This window comes from Salmo salar, chromosome 23 (genome assembly GCF_965601325.2).
Source record: "Salmo salar chromosome 23, fSalSal1, whole genome shotgun sequence".
Taxonomy (NCBI): domain Eukaryota; kingdom Metazoa; phylum Chordata; class Actinopteri; order Salmoniformes; family Salmonidae; genus Salmo; species Salmo salar.
In genome coordinates this window covers 43440295-43461828 of record NC_138313.1, presented here as the reverse complement: position 1 = coordinate 43461828, position 21534 = coordinate 43440295, and the positions used below count along the sequence as shown (strand labels likewise).

The window sequence follows — 21534 nt, the reverse complement described above, 5'->3', positions numbered from 1 at the left end:
AAAATCTGGTTCAGTCTGCTTTCCATCAGACACTGGGAGATGAATTCACCTTTCAGCAGGATAATAACTGAAAACACAAGGCCAAATCTACACTGGAGTTGCGAGGACAGAGGACAGTGAATGTTGCTGAGTGTTGACTTAAATCAGATTGAAAATATATGGTAAGACTTGAACATGGCTGTCTAGTAATGATGAACAACCAACTTGACAGAGCTTGAAGATTTTTTTAAATAATAATGGGCAAATATTGTACAATCCAGGTGTACAAAGCTCTTAGAGACTTACCCAGAAAGACTCACAGCAAGGTGATTCTAGAATGTATTGACTCAGGGGGTTGAATACTTACCCAGAAAGACTCACAGCAAGGTGATTCTAGAATGTATTAACTCAGGGTTTGAATACTTTTCTATTTATTTTATTTTGTACAAATGTTAGAGTATTTTGTGTAGATCGTTGACAAAATATAACAATTAAATCAATTTTAATCCCACCTTGTACCACAACAAAATGTAGAAAAAGTCAAGGGGTGTGAATACTTTCTGAAGGCACTGTACCTATCAAATGTATTTTTACATTTTATTTTGATATATACGGAGCCCTGACTAAGCAAATGAGCTGGTTTGAATGAAATCTCAACATATTTCACCTGACTGACTTTATACTGCAAAATGAGTGAAGGCTCTGGCCTTGGCCAATATTATTACGTCTCTTTCCTTACTAGTATCATGCCAGATCATGCTATTGATTGATGATTTATTGGTCCTAACACACGCACACACACACACACACACACACACACACACACACACACACACACACACACACACACACACACACACACACACACACACACACACGCACACACACACACACACACACACACACACACACGCACACACACTCTTATAAGCTACCATGTACATTACTGTTCAAAAGTTTGGGGTCACTTAGAAATGTCCTTGTTTTCCATGAAAACATACATGAAATGAGTTGCAAAACGAATAGGATATATAGTCAAGACATTGACAAGGTTATAAATAATTATTTTTAATTGAAATAATAATTGTGCCCTTCAAACTTTGCCTTCGTCAAAGAATCCTCCATTTGCAGCAATTACAGCCTTGCAGACCTTTGGCATTCAAGTTGTCAATTTGTTGAGGTAATCTGAAGAGACCTGAAGCACCTCCCACAAGTTGAATTGGCTTGATGGGCACTTCTTACGTACCATACGGTCAAGCTGCTCCCACAACAGCTCAATAGGGTTGAGATCCGGTGACTGTGCTGGTCACTCCATTACAGACAGAATACCAGCTGACTGCTTCTTCCCTAAATAGTCTTGCATAGTTTGGAGCTGTGCATTGGGTCATTGTCCTGTTGTAGGAGGAAATTGGCTCCAATTAAGCGCTGTCCACAGGGTATGGCATGGCGTTGCAAAATGGAGTGATAGCCTTCCTTCTTCAAGATCCCTTTTACCCTGTACAAATCTCCCACTTTACCACCACCAAAGCACCCCCAGACCATCACATTGCCTCCACCATGCTTGACAGATGGCGTCAAGCACTCCTCCAGCATCTTTTCATTCTTTCTGCGTCTTACGAATGTTCTTATTTGTGATCCGAACACCTCAAACTTAGATTAGTCTGTACATCGCCTCTTCACTGTTGACATCGAGACTGGTGTTTTGCGGGTACTATTTAATGAAGCTGCCAGTTGAGGACTTGTGAGGCGTCTGTTTCTCAAACTAGACATTCTAATGTACTTGTCCTCTTGCTCAGTTGTGCACCGGGGCCTCCCAGTCCTCTTTCTATTCTGGTTAGAGCCAGTTTGCTCTGTTCTGTGAAGGGAGTAGTACACAGCGTTGTACGAGATCTTCAGTTTCTTGGCAATTTCTCGCATGGAATAGTCTTCATTTCTCAGAACAAGAATAGACTGGCGAGTTTCAGAAGAAGGCCAGCATCCCAGAGTCGCCTCTTCACTGTTGACATTGAGACTGGTGTTTTGCGGGTACAATTTAATGAAGCTGCCAGTTGAGGACTTGTGAGGCGTCTGTTTCTCAAACTAGACATTCTAATGTACTTGTCCTCTTGCTCAGTTGTGCACCGGGGCCTCCCAGTCCTCTTTCTATTCTGGTTAGAACCAGTTTGTGCTGTTCTGTGAAGGTAGTAGTAGACAACATTGTACGAGATCTTCAGTTTCTTGGCAATTTGTCACATGGAATAGCCTTCATTTCTCAGAACAAGAATAGACTGATGAGTTTCAGAAGAAGGTCTTTGTTTCTGGCCATTTTGAGCCTGTAATCAAACCCACAAATGCTGACACTCCAGATACTCAACTAGTCTAAAGAAGGTCAGTGCTATTGCTTCTTTAATCAGAACAACAGTTTTCAGCTGTGCTAACATAACTGCAAAAGGGTTTTCTAATGATCAATTAGCCTTTTAAAATGATTTACTTGGATTAGCTAACACAACATGCCATTGGAACACAGGAGTGATGGTTGCTGATAATGGGCCTCTGTACACCTATGTAGATATTCCATTAAAAATCATCGGTTTCCAGCTACAATAGTCATTTACAACATTAACAATGTCTACACTGTATTTCTGGTCAATTTGATGTTATTTTGATGGACAAAGAAATTGCTTTTCTTTCAAAAACAAGGACATTTCTAAGTGACCCCAAACTTTTGAACGGTATTGTAAATGCAACCAATGATGAATGGATGTTTATACACAGTGTATAACATTAAGAACACCTGCTCTTTCCATGACATAGAGTGACCAGGTGAATCCAGGTGAAAGCTATGATCCCTTATTGATGCCACTTGTTAAATCCACTTCAATCAGTGTAGATGAAGGGGAGGAGACAGGTTAAAGAAGGATTGTTAAGCCTTGAGACAATTGAGATATGGATTGTGTATGTGTGCCATTCAGAGGGTGAATAGGCAAGATAAAATATTTAAGTGCCTTTGAACGGGGTATGGTAGTAGGTGCCAGGCGCACTGGTTTTTGTCAAGAACTGCAACGCTGCTGGATTTTTCACTCTCAACAGTTTGTCCACCACCCAAAGAACATCCAGCCAACTTGACACAACTGTGGGAAGCATTGGAGTCAACATGGGCCAGCATCCCTGTGGAACGCTTTCGACACATTGTAGAGTCCATGCCCTGATGAATTGAGGCTGTTCTGAGGCTGTCTCTAATAACTCAATATTAGGAAGGTGTTCTTAATTTTTTGTACACTCTACTCTTTCTTTCTCTCGATCTCTGCTTATACATTTTGCAGCAGTCATCTACAGATGTGAATGATTCTTAATGACTCTCTGTACCGTAGGAGAGGCAAAACACACACACACTTTGCAGATGCAAGGCAGGAGGGAGAGTGAGCAGAGCTAGGCTGGTCCATGTTCAGCTGGCAGCCCTGCCTTCTTTCTGTCTCTCCGAGGTCTGCAGTTGGGTGACCAGACCTACACAGCTTTTCTGCCACCCTGGAGGCTTCCTGCCACCCTCCAGCCAAGCAAAACAGCCTCTTGCAGGTAGTCTCCCTAGGAACAGAACAGGGGTTGCCATGGTGACCCATTTCACTTTAGAAAGTGTAATTGGATACTGATGGCTGCATGCCTGATGTCCCAGTCAGAGGACCATAACGGCGAGAGAGAGGCCCCTTGATTAGGTTTGTGCTCATTAGAGCACACAGCGGGAAATCGTTTTGCAAGGGACATTTCTTATTAAACAAGTCCAGGTATTTCCCCCCCTGTTTGGGGGGCGGGGGGGGTTCGTGCCTAATGATCACAACCCATTTGAAATCTAATTTGAACAAATAGGTGAATATGAATAGCCTTACCTTACGTAATATAACTTTCATTCGCAGTCGAAATCTCATCTCTCTCTCTCTCTCTCTCTCTCTCTCTCTCTCTCTCTCTCACACACACACACTAGGTGCTAGAAAATCTGCACAAATGTACATTTACCTACTACATCTATGAAGGCTGATGGCAAGTGGTTATTTTCACAACCATACAAAGACCTTTACAACTCTTAATGAGGAGTCATCTCATCTCACAAGGCCATTTGCTGTTTGTATATCAAGTTCTGGTTACAAGGATAAAAAGGCACTGCTAGGACATCTCAGTGTAGAAAGGAACGTTCGGTAAAGGATTTACATGGTCCTTGTGGGGGAACAGCCGGAGACCACTGGCATCAGTTCGATTCCCTTCTGGCTGTGAGCTCCTCATAAATCATTGAAATAGCAATGAGCTGATTGTGCTGTAAGAGAGAGGGAGGTGTGTGTGAGAGAGAGAGGGAGGTGTGTGTGTAAGAGAGAGGGAGGTGTGTGTGTAAGAGAGAGGGAGGTGTGTGTGAGAGAGGGAGAGAGGTGTGTGAGAGAGAGGGAGGTGTGTGTGAGAGAGAGGGAGGTGTGTGTGAGAGAGAGAGGGAGGTGTGTGTGAGAGAGAGGGAGAGAGGTGTGTGTGAGAGAGGGAGGTGTGTGTGAGAGAGGGAGGTGTGTGTGAGAGAGAGGGAGGTGTGTGAGAGAGAGAGGGAGATGTGTGTGTGAGAGAGAGGGAGATGTGTGTGAGAGAGAGAGGGAGGTGTGTGTGTGAGAGAGAGGGAGATGTGTGTGAGAGAGAGGGAGGTGTGTGTGAGAGAGAGAGGGAGATGTGTGTGAGAGAGAGGGAGGTGTGTGTGAGAGAGAGAGAGAGAGAGATGTGCGATAGAGAGGGAGGTGTGTGTGTGTGTGTGAGAGAGAGAGAGATGTGAGAGAGGGAGATGTGCGAGAGAGAGGGAGGTGTGTGTGTGTGTGTGTGTGTGTGTGAGAGAGAGAGAGAGCTCCACTTCCTAACCTCCTGCCATATGTATGACCATATTAGAGACATATTTCCCCCAGATTACACAGATCCACAAAGAATTCGAAAACAAACCCGATTTTGATAAACTCTCATATCTACTGGGTGAAATACCACAGTGTGCCATCACAGCAGCAAGATTTGTGACCTGTTGCCACAAGAAAAGGGAAACCAGTGAAGAACAAACACCATTGTAAATACAACCCATATTTATGTTTATTTATTTTCCATTTTGTACTTTAACCATTTGTACATCGTTACAACACTGTATATAGACATGATATGACATTTGAGGTGTCTTTGCTCTTTTGGAACTTCTGTAAGTGTAATGTTTACTGTTCATTTTTATTGTTTATTTTACTTTTGCATATTGTCTACTTTGTTTGCTTTGGCAATGTTAACATATGTTTCCCATGCCAATAAAGCCCCTTGAATTGAATTGAGAGAGAGAGAGAGAGAGATGTGTGTGTGAGAGAGAGGTGTGTGTGAGAGAGAAAGCAAGAGAGTGATGTGTATGTGTGGTTGCCAGTGTTTGGTATGAATGACATCAGTGTTTGGCATCCGGTGAAGAAGGCAGACACAGCTTTCACTGTCTCTCTCCCTATTGGGTGACACACAGCTCTCTGCATTCACCCACCGTCTCTCAGGAGAAGTCAATTACGTGGGGGGGGTAGCTGAAATGAAGCGGTTTCCATAGCAACGCGTTGGCGCCGGAGCCGAGGAATGAGTCATCATTATTGTTCACAGATGGGGAGGGAGCGGGGAAGAGAGGTTGGGTGAAAGGAGAGAGAAAGCGAAGGAGAGGGACACAGAAAGGTGTCCCATCCCAGAGCAGTGACTCAGCTGTCAGGCAGCAGCCTCTCTTTCTTTATAGATGAAAAACACATCCCAGCCTGTAGACCTTAAGCAGAGAGACCAGTAACAAAATTCCCTGTCTGGACTGGTCAACTAGATAGGACCAATCTCACACATACACAGAGATACACAGTGTATAAAACATTAGGAACACCTTCCTAATATTGAGTTGCCCCTCCTCCCCTGTTGTCCTCAGAACAGCCTCAATTCATCAGGTCATGGACTCTACAAGGTGTTGAAAGCGTTCCACAGGGAAGCTGGCCCATGTTGACTCCACTGCTTCCCACAGTTGTGTCAAGTTGGCTGGATGTCCTTTGGGTGGGGGACCATTCTTGATACACACGGGAAACTGTTGAGCGTGATAAACCCAGCAGCGTTGCAGTTCTTGACACAAGCCAGTACCCCTGGCACCTACTACCATACCCCATTCAAAGACACTTAAATATTTTGTCTTGCCCATTCAACTTCTGAATGTATATCGATGTCCTAGAGAGATTTACACAGTTATCAAAACGTCGCGCCAGGGTTAGCCTACACGAAACACAGCCCTTATTTTAAGTGTTTCTAAAATACCCTATGGGAAAATAAAATGGTGGAAAAACAATTGGAACAATTTCCTCGTTTAACCGCTAGGTTTTATGGGTATTATGACTCATACTGTGGTACTCAATATATAAAAAGTAGGGGACTGAGCCTCATGGATGCATCATTTCTGTTTCAGAATGAGAGGTGGTTTAGCTCTGCTGGTGTTGCTGTTGTGTCCGCCTGGGGGAATGGAGAGGTCAGACAGAACGACATCACTCAACACGGTGACAGGATCGGCGCTACACTGACCACGGACACTGTTCTGTCCGCCTGGGGGAATGGAGAGGTCAGACAGAACGACATCACTCAACACGGTGACAGGATCGGCGCTACACTGACCACGGACACTGTTCTGTCCGCCTGGGGGAATGGAGAGGTCAGACAGAACGACATCACTCAACACGGTGACAGGATCGGCGCTACACTGACCACGGACACTGTTCTGTCCGCCTGGGGGAATGGAGAGGTCAGACAGAACGACATCACTCAACACGGTCACAGGATCGGCGCTACACTGACCACGGACCCTGATATAAGAACGCTGTGAGACATGGTGGTGGAACAGAGAATGGAGCTGAGGAACACAGAAGGCAAGAGCATAGAGAATGAAATAGGCCTCTAGTTACCAAAAGACTGTTTTAGCATGGGCAGCGCCATTGAGGGCAGCTGCTCATGATGTCACAGACGCTCTAATGAGTCCCCTATCGCTATTGGCCTGAGGAACAGCCAATGAGAGCCAGATGGACTGGAGAGAATTCAAACAGAGCATAGGTAGCATTCTTTGCTACTTTTAGGTAGTTGCGATGGGACCCTACAATAACAATATTAAATCTGGTCTACACTAAATGTCACCACTAACATCGGCAACGTCTACAGTCCAGTTACAGGTGGGGGGACTCTAGAGGGAACTAGAGGATATGAATATGTATACAATGCAGTGACTCTAGAGGGAACTACAGGTTATGAATATGTATACAATGCAGTGACTCTAGAGCTGGAGGAGGGGTTGTGTCCTACATGGTATTTATAGGCTTCAAGATCGTTGGTGATCACAATAAATATACCAACTTCAGTGGCTTCCCGCTCTTCCCTATCTCAGGAGAACTAATAAATTAAATGATTGTAGCCGTCGGGATCGTTGGTGATCATGATAAACATAGCAACTTCAGTGGCTTCCCGCTCTTCCCTATCTCAGGAGAACTAATAAATTAAATGATTGTAGCCGTCGGGATCGTTGGTGATCATGATAAACATAGCAACTTCAGTGGCTTCTGTCTTTCTCTTGATTCTGTAAATGTTGCATTAAATCTCTGTGTGGGCATTCCTGAATCGCACAATTAAGGCTTGGTAGAGGCCCAATGCAGAGGTTTTTATAGCAATACCAAATAATTTCTGGGTAACAGTTAAGTACCTTACTGTAATAGATCTTCATTAAAATTTGCCCAAAAAAATGCATTTTAGCAAAGCAAGAATTTTGCTAGGACTGTATGGGGGTGATTGATGCGAGTGGGAAAACTGAAAACTAGATGTTATTGGCAGAGAGGTTTGGACTCTTCTTATTGGTCTATTAAATTATTTTACCGCCTTTGTGATGTCACCAGGCAGGCCAAGACTCAATCCCACAGTATGTCCAACCCGGCCTCACAACCACAGACCACTTGTATGGCATTGTGTGGATGAGCGGTTTGCTGATGTCAACATTGTGAACAGTGCCCCATGGTGGCGGTGGGTTTATGGTTCGGGCAGGCATACACTACAGACAACAAAAACAATAGCATTTTATTGATGGCAATTTGAATGCAGAGATACCATGAGATCTAAAAGGCCCATTGTTGTGCCATTCATCTGCTGCAATCACCTCATGTTTCAGCATGACAATGCACTGCCCCATGTCGCAAGGATCTGTACACAATTCCTAAAGGCTGAAAATGCCCCAGTTCTGCCATGGCCTGCATACTCACCGGATCCGTTTCCCGCCAATATCCAGCAACTTCGCACAGCCATTGAAGAGGAGTGGAAAAACATTCCACAATCAACAGCCTGATCAACTCTTCGTGAGAGACGTCACGCTGCATGAGGCAAATGGTGGTCACACCAGATACTGACTGGTTTTCTGATCCACACCCCTACTTTTTTTTTTTAAGGTATCTGTGACCAACAGATGCATATCTGTATTCCCAGTCATGTGAAATCCATAGATTAGGGCCTAATGAATGATTTCCTTATATGAACTGTAACTCAGTAAAATCTTAGAAATTGTTGCATTTATATTTTTGTTAAAAATATATATATACATATACACACACACAGTATATATAAATAAACACATGCATAACCCGCTTTTTTGACTGCACTGGGCCTTAAACCAATTTACCACATGGTGATGTCACCATGGAAACCCGAGACTCCGCCCATGAAAACCTGCTGACCAGAAGATCCTGTGTAGATTTGTTTCTTCAACCAGCAATTATCAGGAAATAACACTGACCACACTTCTTCAGTGTTCTTTTCATAAGCTTTAGAACAATATAATATAAAAACAGGGCCGTTAAATATCTCTCCGTTGCCCGAACAGACATGAACTGTGCAGTTCCACTCACTCCTCTCCATTTAAACTACTAATGCAAGCCAGCTTTGTGATCTGATGTGTGAAGCCACTGAGCATATCATCCTCTATAACAGGGGTATTCAACTCTTACCATATGAGGTCCGGAGCCTGCTGGTTTTCTGTTCTACCTGATAATGACTTGCACTACCTGGTGTCCCAGGTCTAAATCAGTCCCCGATTAGAGGGAACAATGAAATAATGCAATGGAACTGGCTTCGAGGTCCAGAGTTGAGTTTGAGGGCTCTATAATGTGATAGTAAACCTTGCTATACCCACAAACACCCGCATGCCCACACACACACCTACCCACACATGTGCACCCATCAGACTAGTTAAAATGATGGATTTGTAAATGCCTGAGCTTAATGGAGAACCACAACCTCCAGAGATCCGATATGACTTTTAATAAAACAACCTTGGTATTCTATTTTTAAAGTCTAAGGAGAAGATTCTATACAGAATCAAATGTCTTTGGCTGACATTACATGCAACATTAAGTAAATCACAAATACAGTCCTAAATTTCAGCTACAAAACACCAATCGTTAAATAAATCATTATTATCACGATAAAAACAACGTGAAGTAAAGTCAAAGAAAAATAAAGGTTTCTTGTACAGATCAGCAGTGCTACGGTAGGGCTACATTAGTGCAGTTGAGAGCATCCTTGAGATGGCATATAAGACTACATACAAAAAGACAACATACAAACTACAAAACAATGACAAGCATGTTCTCTTCATAAACTATTGAAAAGTTGTAGGTTTACAATTCTGAGAATTATGTCAAGAATGTAATGGCACTGTACAAGAACAAAATAAAATGTGTATTATGAAGTTGTATTCGTAACCATATGTTTTTGTTAAAACGATTTAATGTATCCCTCCCATGTAAAAAATTATATTTTTTAGCCCTAATTACATATTCAATATAACTTTATTATCCTTTCAGGTGCAACACAGATGACATAATAATATGTATTACAACATATGATATAGAATCGTTTAAATTAGTATTTAAAGCTAAACTTTGTCAAGACAGCAAACATGTTTAAACTAGTAGGAGGACTGGATCCAGTACAGACTGAAGTAGCCAAAGAGACAGGAGTGGTTTACCCTTGAAACACTAAAATATATTCAGTAACACTGATTCTCCTTGTAAGGGAGTTGAGGCACGTGTATTGTTTCTATGTTTGGTAGGTTGAAGGAGGTATATGAAATATATTTTACACTTAAAACATAACCAGTATGTGTATAGAATGAGTTGTTATTTTGCGACAAAGTGGTATCAAAATGCTGTGTAGACAATGACAGGAAACAGTATCCCCATTGTATTGTACCCTTTCCCCCCAAATCATGTAAAGTACGGAAACCCAAACAGTATACCAAAAAAAAAGGGACAACACCAACAAAACTGGAGAAAGTAGTCCATATTTGATCAACTGGCTCAACTATCTGTGTTCCAAAGAATGTGGTCAGCCATGATCCAAAATGCAGAATATTCTGAACCTGCCTCCCTCCTCTGAGAAAGGAGGTACTCATGCAGTGCCACATTTTGTGTGTGCAGTTCCATATAGAATAGGATTTTGATGAAGCATGGAAATACTCAGCTCCTGTTTCTCCCATCATCTCTAATCAGCAGCCACAGCCTGAATCCAGGACAGACGGCAGGACAGCAGCCTGAATCCAGGACAGACGGCAGGACAGCAGTCTGAATCCAGGACAGACGGCAGGGATGCAGTCTGAATCCAGGACAGACGGCAGGGATGCATCCAGCCTCAGGCCCGTCTATACACTGCAAAGGTGCCTGGGGAAAGGCTCCCCTCGCTGTCGCTCAACTGGGGCAGTGTTGGTTGGACACACATCCGCCTGATGGGAGGGGCCAGTGGGTTTTGGTTTGTTTTTGTCCACAAAATGAGACTGACGGTCCTTAGGGTCCAGCACTGTATGTGACTATGATTCGTTTGAGAGCACTCACAGGCAGGTAGAAGTCACAGTGTGGATGGATGGATGCCTGGGTGGGTGGATGGATGGATGCCTGGGTGGGTGGATGGATGGATGCCTGGGTGGGTGGATGGATGGATGCCTGGGTGGGGTGGATGGATGGATGCCTGGGTGGGTGGATGGATGGATGCCTGGGTGGGTGGATGGATGGATGCCTGGGTGGGTGGATGGATGGATGCCTGGGTGGGTGGATGGATGGATGCCTGGGTGGGTGGATGGATGGATGCCTGGGTGGGTGGATGGATGAATAGGGAGAGGATCCAGGTGTTGTGTTGTCCTCTAGTTTCTCTGTGGGATCCGGTGAGGGGGCTGTGGTCTACTCACTGAAGCTGAAATGTATGTCTGAGTTCACTGAGGTGGGGGAGGGGGGCCCTGCACTGAACTAGAGGGGCCACTGCTGTCTGCACACACACACACACACACACAGAAAAAGAGAGACCCACACAAACATGAACATAAACAAGTAATTGAGATGTGATAATTATTTTGTACCTTCATTTATACATGTAAGTCAATTAAGAACAAATTATTATTTACAATGTGTCAATCATTATTAAACAACATATCAAATTTGAAGTGTAATATCAGTCACTCTACCGCTGGGCCCAGCGCTGGGGGGGGGGGCAAAACTCTACCGCTGGGCCCAGCGCTGGGGGGGCGAAACTCTACCGCTGGGCCCAGTGAGAAAATAAACAAATGTCACGTCAAACTCAAACGAGAACAAAGCTGCTATTCATCAGAGGGACACTTCTAACCTCCAGCATGCTTTCTACTCCTCTACGCCCTAATAAACATTACATGGGTTATTAAGACTGAAGAGAGACAGATAAAGCTATGGTTAGTGCAAGTTCGATTTTGGGGCGAGAGTGAAAGAGACAAAAAGAGAGAATTAGAGAGAACTAGCGAGAAAGAGCGAGAGACACCGAAAGGAGAGAGACAGAAAGAGAGAGACAGAGATAAATCAGCTCACAGCAGCTGTTGAAACAATCCTAAAAGACTGGTGAAGGGCCAAATTAATCCCCAATGGAGGGGGGGGGCACCGACAACAATGGACCCCAGCGGCGAGGCAGAGATGGCTAGATAAAACTAAGGGGGGGGGGGGGGGGGGGTTATTATCCCGAGTCCTATTTTACAGAAGTCTTAAATTGATAGGGCCTCTCTTCTTGGCAAAGAAAGACAAAAACACAGCGCTCTTATTTAGTTAAATCTGACAGTTTTAGGCCTTTTATATGTCCTGCTCTGGGAAACCTATGTCTCTTTATACGTCCTGCTCTGGGAAACCTCTTTCTCTGGTGCTGGTTGGCCTGTTAACCATGTTCATTAGGCAATAATAGGCTCCAAACGGAAGAAAATAGACTGTTCAATAAGACATTCATTTTATTTGAAAACATTTTCTGTTGCATGCCCCATTGACCATAACCGTGTTGTAGGACAATGGAAATGTCCATTAGTAATGTAGTGTTGGGTCCCTAGCCCCTAACATCACTTTCATGTTTGCAGCTCTGAAGGGACAGAGTGGGTGTAACCTCAAACTAACCTACCCATGGGGTTGGGGGACGCTTCCGCCATATTGCTCAAACCCATCTAGGTAAGGGCTACGGGTTGTGGTCGGACTGACATGTACCTGAACCTGCGTTGATGGTCAAGTTTTGCATACGCATCTAGTGTAACTCACTATAGCACTGTGAGAAGCAGAGGTGCCAGACTGCCAGGTAGGCAGCATGTAGCTAATTGGTACTCAAAAGAACGCAGCATATTACTCTGTGGTACAAGTACAGTATGGTGATGTTAATGCTCAGTATTCAGTTTAGCGTTTAATATTCTCACATTTAAAAGAGCTAGATATGTTTTAAAGAAATATGTATGAAGACTGAAGAACATGGACGTGGCTATACTCACACCATAGTGGGCATTCTGGGGGCCGGACAGGAGTTTCTGAGGACAGGGCTTTCGGTAGGGGGGGGTAGATGTGTGTCTGGCCGTACCCCTGACTCGATGTGTCGAACAAGGCAGAGAGAGCTAGAGGGAAACAATCATGTTCGCTACTAAACATCATAAAAGGTGGATGTGTTATATGCCACTGAGAAAGACAGTGATGACTGACACCAAATATATTAGTTTGTTTGCCTGGTCCCAGATCTGTTTCTCCCATCTTGCCAACACTTATGGTCATTATCAGGCCAATGACCATAGGAGTTGGTACGACAGCACAAACAGATCTTGGATCAGGTCTGTATCGTAGAGGCTAGGTATGTCGCTCCTAGAATGAATGTTGTAGTTTCCTGTAAATGCATCATAATGCTGATTCTAGACATTCTATTCCCCATGTAATGTTAATGGGGGAGCCAACATGGCTGCCATAGACTGTTGTAGTGTCATGTAAATGCATCATAATGCAGAACCTTCAATGGCCCAACTCTCTAAATGCATGGCTCTGACTAAAATGCCTACCTTTCATGGTCTTGGCGTGGGCATCGCTGCTGTGCTCACACACGGCATTGAGGAACTTGTCCACCTGCTTGAGGGACAGCGAGTTGTGCAACGTCTCCAGCGGGTAGATAGAGGGCACCATGGAGCAGCCTTCAAAGCCTGCATGGGAGAGGACACACAAACTCACGGTGGCACCACCCCTCCATCTGAGCTATGAGACGTGGCGATACAGGATTATAGCACGTAGCCCCGCCGCCTTTCAATGTGACATCACTCGACGGAGAAAGACATTGGGCGTCCCTCAGGGGACTCTGCAAGGACCATGCCAAAATTCAGCTGAGTCCTTCACACAAAAGTACCAAACCATAGAGCAGCTCGACCAAGGACAGGCTTTGCGTCTCGAATGGCGTACAGTACACACGTCCTGCCCTGAGGCCTTGTGTTGTGTGACGACAGGCTTTTCACACACCAGCAGGCCTGTGCGGCCAATCAATCCTTTGACATACAGTGCAGCCCAAAATAACACCACAATGGAAGTGACAGTACCACACAAAAACAAGGAATGTATGAGGTCAAGCAATGAGTCATCCAGTCATCCATTTCCCAGAATGCATGCTGTCAGCCTTCTCCCGAACTGTCAAAATGTTGTAACCTAAATCCCAACAGCACTTCGATGGTCAGCACAAATGGCTTCCAAGGCCCGCATTTTACAGTATTCCGCCATAATGTTTCTTCCCCAACCAACTGACAGTTTCATTAATCAACGTGTTAATGTCACAAATAACAAGTCAACTTGGTCAGGATGGACTTTTACCAACCCCCAAAAGAGTGTTGTTGTGATTAGTGGAGTCTTTGAGTTTGCCAAGTTTCAACCAGAAGCAGATTTCAGCATCATTATTCACCTGGGCAAGACAAGGTCAGACTACAACATGAGAGCGTTTTGCCTGCCAAAAATTCTCTGATAACGTCGCTAAAGAATATCAACCCAGACGTCCGTGGAGAAGGCCTGATAAGATCTCTAGCTTTCTGTTGTTTTTCCCTTCCTCCCTCTGCCTCGCTCTGTCTCCACCCCTCCCTCGCAATGTGTTGCAGCCTACCACTCCGTATGGATATTCAATTCAACTCACACACACCAGATGTAGCAGAAGACACTGATGCTATACTGCCCCCTTAATTTACTACCCGTGAAACAGAGTGGAAGAGCAAGAGAGGGAGAGAGACGCAGCGAATTAAGACATGTAATGAAAAAAAATAGAGTGGTAGGGAGGAGGGAAATGGAAAAATAAAGTAAGACGAGAGAAGAAAAAAAACAGGCTTTGACAATTCAAGTATGCTCAATCAATTACCTATGGAAATGTAATATTCCTATCAACCTCTTCCAAGTCTAATGAGGGAATAGTGATTTCCTGTCCAGCTACAGAGTTCTGGGCTGATGTCTAGTACTCTCATGTGGGGATGCGTAGGCTTAAAAGGGGGACGCAGAAGCTCCAGATACTCCCCTAAAAAAACTGTAGTTTAAGGACAGACTACCGCTTACTCGGCCAATTAAAATGAGGTAAGACAAGATGACCTAGATATTCTTCACAGATCTCAGATCTTAAATGTGGCCAAAATACCAAAACATCATTCATGAGAGCTAAGGGATTTTCAATGGTAGCCAGGAGGGCCTCCAAAAGTGCAGTCTCCACATCACTCCAATCAAGTGTCCATATGTAAAGCAACTCTCTCGATAGCCAGAATATCCAACTGGACTGTAAAAGGTCAAATAGGGGGTGCTTATACATTTCTTGTTTCAAATATATGAAAGTGTGTGGTGTGAAATGCAAATGTCTTTTTTTGCATATCGTACTCCCCTGCGACACCCTCGGAGAGCGGGGTCACGGCCCTCGGAGAGCGGGGTCACGGCCCTCGGAGAGCGGGGTCACGGCCCTCGGAGAGCGGGGTCACGGCCCTCGGAGAGCGGGGTCACGGCCCTCGGAGAGCGGGGTCACGGCCCTCGGAGAGCGGGGTCACGGCCCTCGGAGAGCGGGGTCAATATTGACGGCGACCCTGGACCAATTAGGGTTAAGTGCTTTGCTCAAGGGCAGATCGACATTTTTCCACCTAGCAGGGACTTTTTAAAAATAATTTCACCATAAAGATCTTGAAGAGAAAGCTGGCAAACATCCTTTTGGATTAAAAGCCTCAGCAGCAAAATGAGTAAGGGATATTGACCCATCGATTGGAGAATGAACACTCCCTTTATAGTTGCCACGGCTGCATTCTCAGGCAGAGACAGACAGAGAGAGACAGACAGACATGAAGGGAATAGGCCAACAAACGTCATGTAGACAGTGATAGTGAATTAGATATAAAAAAGTAATGAGGACAGAAGCGACAGAGACAAAACCGGAAGAGGGAAGAGACCGAGAAGATGAAAGAGAAAGGAGAAGCAATACGACAAGCCTGCATCGGCAGCACCCGGCCCCAGCACTGCATGAACAGGTGGAGGGGTAGGACATGGGAGGGTCTACAGGGGGCCGACCGTAGAGGCACTCTGGGAGGTCTACAGGGGGGCAGAGCGTAGAGGCACTCTGGGAGGTCTACAGGGGGCAGAAGGAAGGGAAGAAGGCGCCTGTGGTAATGGCACTGTTGCAGGTGGAGGGCCATGGCCTCCGTCCAGAGAGGAACAAGACAGGAGGGCCCCTTCAGCAGCTGGGCTACATGGTGCTAGTCTAGGGGCTCTGAGGAAGAGTAGTGAAAGGCTGTAGGCGGGCCAGCATGTTCACAATATTAAAGAGGCTGTGACTCTCCCATTCAAAAAGAAACAAAACTGCAGGTCCCAGGCTCTCTCCCATCCATTAAGACAGATGGAGAAACATCTAACCACTGTCCAGAGCTACAGTTCTCTCCATCTTTGATGTTCACGGGGTAATACACATTGGAAGCTGACAGGCATGTCAGTCAAAATGCCTCTTTGCTGGTCACGATCACCAGTAAGTCACAAGGCTTCTCAACATCAAAGAAAGGACAATGCTTTCTTTCCAGACATAACACTGAACTGCAACTACAAAACGAAGCATCGATGTTTTCATGTAGAATCCAAACAGGGTGTAATCTGGAATTCATAGAACGGTCAAAAACAGAAACAGAGGCTTATGGGTAGTATCTACAGTGCATTCAGAAAGTATTCAGGGTTAATCAGAATACCAGACAACTGGAAAAGAGAGACTTATGGGTAATATGGGTAGCACCTACAGTGCATTTGGAAAGTATTCAGACCTCTTGACTTTTCAAAATTTTGCTACGCTACAGCCTTATTCTAAAATCAATATCTCTCTATACTTTGTGCCGTTCATCTTTCCCTCGATCCTGACTAGTCTCCCAGTCCCTGCCGCTGAAAAACATCCCCACAGCAAAATGCTGCCACCACCATGCTTCACCATAGGGATGGTGCTAGGCTTCCTCCAGACGTGACACTTGGCATTCAGGACAAATAGTTCAATCTTGGTTTCATCAGAGCAGAGAATCATGTTTCTCACGGTCAGAGTCCTTTAGGTGCCTTTTGGCAAACTCCAAGCGGGCTGTCATGTGCATTTTACTGAGGACTGGCTTCCGTCTGGCCACTCTACCATAAAGGCCTGATTGGCGGAGTGCTGCAGAGATTATTGTTCTTCTGGAAGGGTATCCCATTCCCACAGAGGAACTCTGGAGCTCTGTCAGAGTGACCATCGGGTTCTTGGTCACCGCCCTGACCAAGGTCCTTCTCCCCCGATTGCCCAGTTTGGCCGGACGGCCAGCTCTAGGAAGAGTCTAGGTGGTTCCAAACTTCTTCCATTGAAGAATGATGAAGGCCAATGTGTTCTTGGGGACCTTCAATGCTGCAGAAATGTTTTGGTACCCTTCCCCAGATCTGTGCCCCAACACAATCCTGTCTCTGAGCTCTATGGACAATTCCTTCGACCTCATGGCTTGGTTTTTGCTCTGACATGCACTGTCAATTGTGGGACCTGATATAGACAGGTGTGTGACTTTCCAAATCATGTCCAATCAATTGAATTTACCACAGGTGGACTCCAAGTTGTAGGATCAATGGAAACAGGATGCAACTGAGCTCAATTTCAAGTCTCATAGCAAAGGGTCTGAATACTTATGTAAATAAGATATTTCTGTATTTCTGAAAACCTGTTTTCACTTTGTCATTATGGGGTATTGTGATGTCATGGGGGTATTGTGTGTAGATTGAGGAGTAAAAAAAAAATATTTAAATCAATTTTAAAATAAGGCTGTAACATAACAAAATGTGGAAAAAGGCAAGGGGTCTAAATGCTCTGTATATCACCCCAGAAAGACAAAACAATCGCACAGACATGGATATCTGCCTCAGACAAGGACCAGCACCTAGTCGATCTCAAACGTTTCCTTTGATCTAATGCATCTTTCATGCCAACACAGTATTGTGACACCTTGACTGTGGATGGCTAACTTCAAAATGGCACAACAACCATCTGGATAGAGGTCTGAACCAAAGACAACAGTTGTTAATGAGCGGATGGAGAGGGTTGGTTACACGGATGAGGAAGTCTTGTTGAGAACTACAGGTCGTATGAATAGAAGGGTTACTGTGCCTTTAATCTGAGCATACCCCTGTTCACACCTCTGGACATGGGCTGCCCTGACCCTAGGTTTAGGGCCTAATATAAAACCACTGATCACCTTAGCCATTGCAGTGAGTGGCCAGCAGAAGTTCATCCAAAACTCTGTCAACACAGACGCAGAAACCATGTATCGAATATGGCAATTAGAGGCTGTTTCTAGTCTGGGTAGTCCGGTCCTAGTAGCCAGATGACCCAGGCACTTCGATAACATTTAATACTGTTATTTACCTATAATTCAATGCCAAATTCACTCAGTTTAACTGGGTGACAGCCAGGCCCAGAGTCGGCAGTTTCAATGTGTCCCTCTCCTTCGTCATTCTCCAAACTACAGGAAAATACCATCAAGTGCAATTCACAAAACATTGACTTGTATCTGTATAGCCCCAACAGTAAAGTCATTGTTGTCGGGCAAAAATTCTCAATTCAACCACTTACTTTCTTACCACAGCAGCTCAGGTCCTATACATTGTTGGAGAGACACCACAGGACTCACCCATGCATGAAACTCATCCAACCACTGCCTGGACACCTAACATAGTCATATATTTCATAGCACTGTGCATAGCAACATGACTCACTTGAGACCAGTAAAACAGACGGAATAAATTAAAATTGGTCAATTTCCTCCTCGATGGGTATTCTTGTGGACACATGTTCACATACAGTACCAGTCAAAAGTTTGGACACACTTACACATTCAAGGGTTTTTCTTTATTTTTACTATTTTCTACATTGTAAAAAAAAATAGTGAAGACATCAAAACTATGAAAGAACATGTATGGAATCATGTAGTAACCAAAAAAGTGTTAAACATATCAAAATATATTTTAGATTCTTCAAAAGTAAAGAAAAAAAGAAAAACCCTTGAATGAGTAGGTGTCCAAACTTTTGACTGGTACTATAAAGCAACACGTATACTGCAGTATCTCTTCCATTGGACAGTGTTATGTGAATGCCCTCTCTCTCTCGTTTGGTCACCAATTGGTTCGGCCACGTTTGAACACCAACCATTCAAATGAAATGACTAGACTCACCGACATGGTTATGAGTGATGGGACAGGTTTCACGTTAACCTGTTGGGGCTAGGGGGCAGTATTTTCACGGCTGGATAAAAAAACGTACCCGATTTAATCTGGTTACTAATCCTACCCAGTAACTAGAATATGCATATACTTATTATATATGGATAGAAAACACCCTAAAGTTTCTAAAACTGTTTGAATGGTGTCTGTGAGTATAACAGAACTCATTTGGCAGGCAAAACCCTGAGACATTTTCTGACAGGAAGTGGATACCTGATGTGTTGAATTACCTTTAAGCCTATGCCATTGAAACACACAGGGGTTGATTAATGTTTTGGCACTTCCTATTGCTTCCACTAGATGTCACCAGCCTTTACAAAGTGTTTTGAGTCTTTTACTGTGAGATCTGACCGAACAAGAGCCATGGAACGGTGATGGCCGATTAGACTCTGGCGCGCAAGTTCATGTTGGGTACCCTCGTTCCAATACGTTATAAAAGAGAATGCATTCGTCCACCTTGAATATTATTCATGTTCTGGTTAAAAAAGGCACTAATGATTTATGCTATACAACGTTTGACATGTTTGAACGAACATAAATATATTTTTTCCCCTCGTTCATGACGAGAAGTCCGGCTGGCTTAGATCATGTGCTAACAACACAGAGCTTTTTGGATATAAATGATGAGCTTTTTTGAACAAAACTACATTCGTTATGGACCTGGGATTCCTGGAAGTGACATCTGATGAAGAGAATCAAAGGTAATGGATTATTTACATAGTATTTTAGATCTCTCCAACATGGCCGTTTGTCTGTATAGCAAAGCATATTTTTCTGGGCGCAGTGCTCAGATTATTGCAAAGTGTGATTTCCCAGTAAGGTTATTTTTAAATCTGGCAAGTTGATTGCGTTCAAGAGATGTAAATCTATAATTCTTTAAATGACAATATAATATTTTACCAATGTTTTCTAATTTTAATTATTTAATTTGTGGTGCTGACTTGACTGCCGGTTATTGGAGGGAAACGATTTCCTCAACATCAATGCCATAGTAAAACGCTGTTTTTGGATATAAATATGAACTTGATAGAACTAAAAATGCATGCATTGTCTAACATAATGTCCTAGGAGTGTCATCTGATGGAGATTGTAAAAGGTTAGTGCATCATTTTAGCTGGTTTTATGGTTTTGGTGACGCCTGTCTTTGAATTGACAAAACATTACACACAGCTATTGTCAATGTACTCTCCTAACTTAATCTAACTTTATGCTTTCGCCGTAAAACCTTTTTGAAATCGGACAACGTGGTTAGATTAAGGAGATGTTTATCTTTCAAAGGGTGTAAGATAGTTGTATGTTTGAAAAATTTGAATTTTGACATTTATTTGGTTTCAAATTTGCCGCTCTTGAAATGCACCTGCTGTTGATAGGGTGCACCACGGGTGGCACGCTAGCGTCCCACATAGCCCCAAGAAGTTAAAACCCTTTCATTCTTTACCCATCCTATTAAATTAGTAGGTTTAGCATGAACTCAGTTTTCATTGGGTCAAATTGAAAGATCTCTCAAGAGTTGAACAAGAGATTTGCCAGTTAATTCAGAAATAAAAGGATGTTTTTGAAAGGCTATTAATTAGCTTTAAACACACGAGTTATGCTAATCAAAAAGTAAACTGGAATGGTGGAGGAATGGGTTTGAATGAACAAAAAGAGCATGTGATGATATGTACACACAGCCACACAAGGCGATATATTCCACATACATATACACATCCTGTTGGAAAATGGTGGGTCAGAGAGACGTGTATTAACAGGTGAAAATCAGTGTCAAGGCAGAACACGGATGGTGTTAAGAGTGAGGTTCCAAACCAAACCGATGGTGAAGACAGGAAGTCTTGTGAAGTAGAAAACTCAAGAGAAATTGAGATTCTGGCATAATGACGTCATTATGCAGCCAATATCAAAACCAAAATATAGTTGTTTCCCCCAAAAAACATGCAAGATGAAGGGAAACTGAGTGGCGAGGTATACTTAAAATCAATAAAGGCAGACATACCATTAGTTGGATGCCTGGCAAACGACACAGAAAATCTCTTTACTGCCGGCATAGAGAAGAGCTCTGAGGAAATAAGAAGGGTAATGGTGTTACTGGGATCCATAGGTTAACACGCTTGTACCTAGTATCTGTGGGCATATGTACGCATGTGTGTGTGTGTGTGTGTGTGTGTGTGTGCATACATACATACGTGTGTGTTTTCCTGACCCCATGTGTGTCTTCGAACTCTATGAAGTAGAGCCCCTCTCTAATGCTGTGTGCACTGTGCATGTCTGTGTCTCTCTGTCGGTGGTGAGCCATACGCAGCATAGGAAGAGTGAACAGAGGAATGACAGAGAATGTGAAGGGGAAAGGGAGATACCTAGTCAGTTGTACAACTGAATGCATTCAACTGAAACGTGTCTTCCTCGGATGAGTGAATGAACAACTCAGCTGTGATTGTTCTGAATTCAGACAGAGGATTGCCATTATTATTTTGATTTATTTAACCTTTAACAAGGCAAG

At 43.8% G+C, this 21534-nt stretch overlaps 1 protein-coding gene across 11 annotated transcripts in view; it reads right to left on the bottom strand.

The window, feature by feature from the left end:
- Positions 1-9276: 9276 nt before the first annotated feature.
- LOC106584645 (inositol hexakisphosphate and diphosphoinositol-pentakisphosphate kinase 1) overlaps positions 9277-21534 on the bottom strand; it is a 68055-nt gene continuing 55797 nt past the window's right edge. For 6 of the 11 annotated variants that reach the window (XM_045706396.2, XM_045706399.2, XM_082968155.1 and 3 more), the window contains 4 exons: positions 21031-21093; positions 13340-13477; positions 12788-12907; positions 9277-11285 (listed from right to left, as the gene is read on the bottom strand). In XM_045706396.2, the coding sequence (XP_045562352.1) occupies positions 11209-11285; positions 12788-12907; positions 13340-13477; positions 21031-21093 (398 nt within the window). In that variant the 3' untranslated portion in view covers positions 9277-11208. Of the gene's footprint in view, positions 11290-12787; positions 12908-13339; positions 13478-21030; positions 21094-21534 lie in introns of those variants that run through there. The other 5 variants (XM_045706401.2, XM_045706403.2, XM_045706398.2 and 2 more) reach the window with 4 other exon arrangements.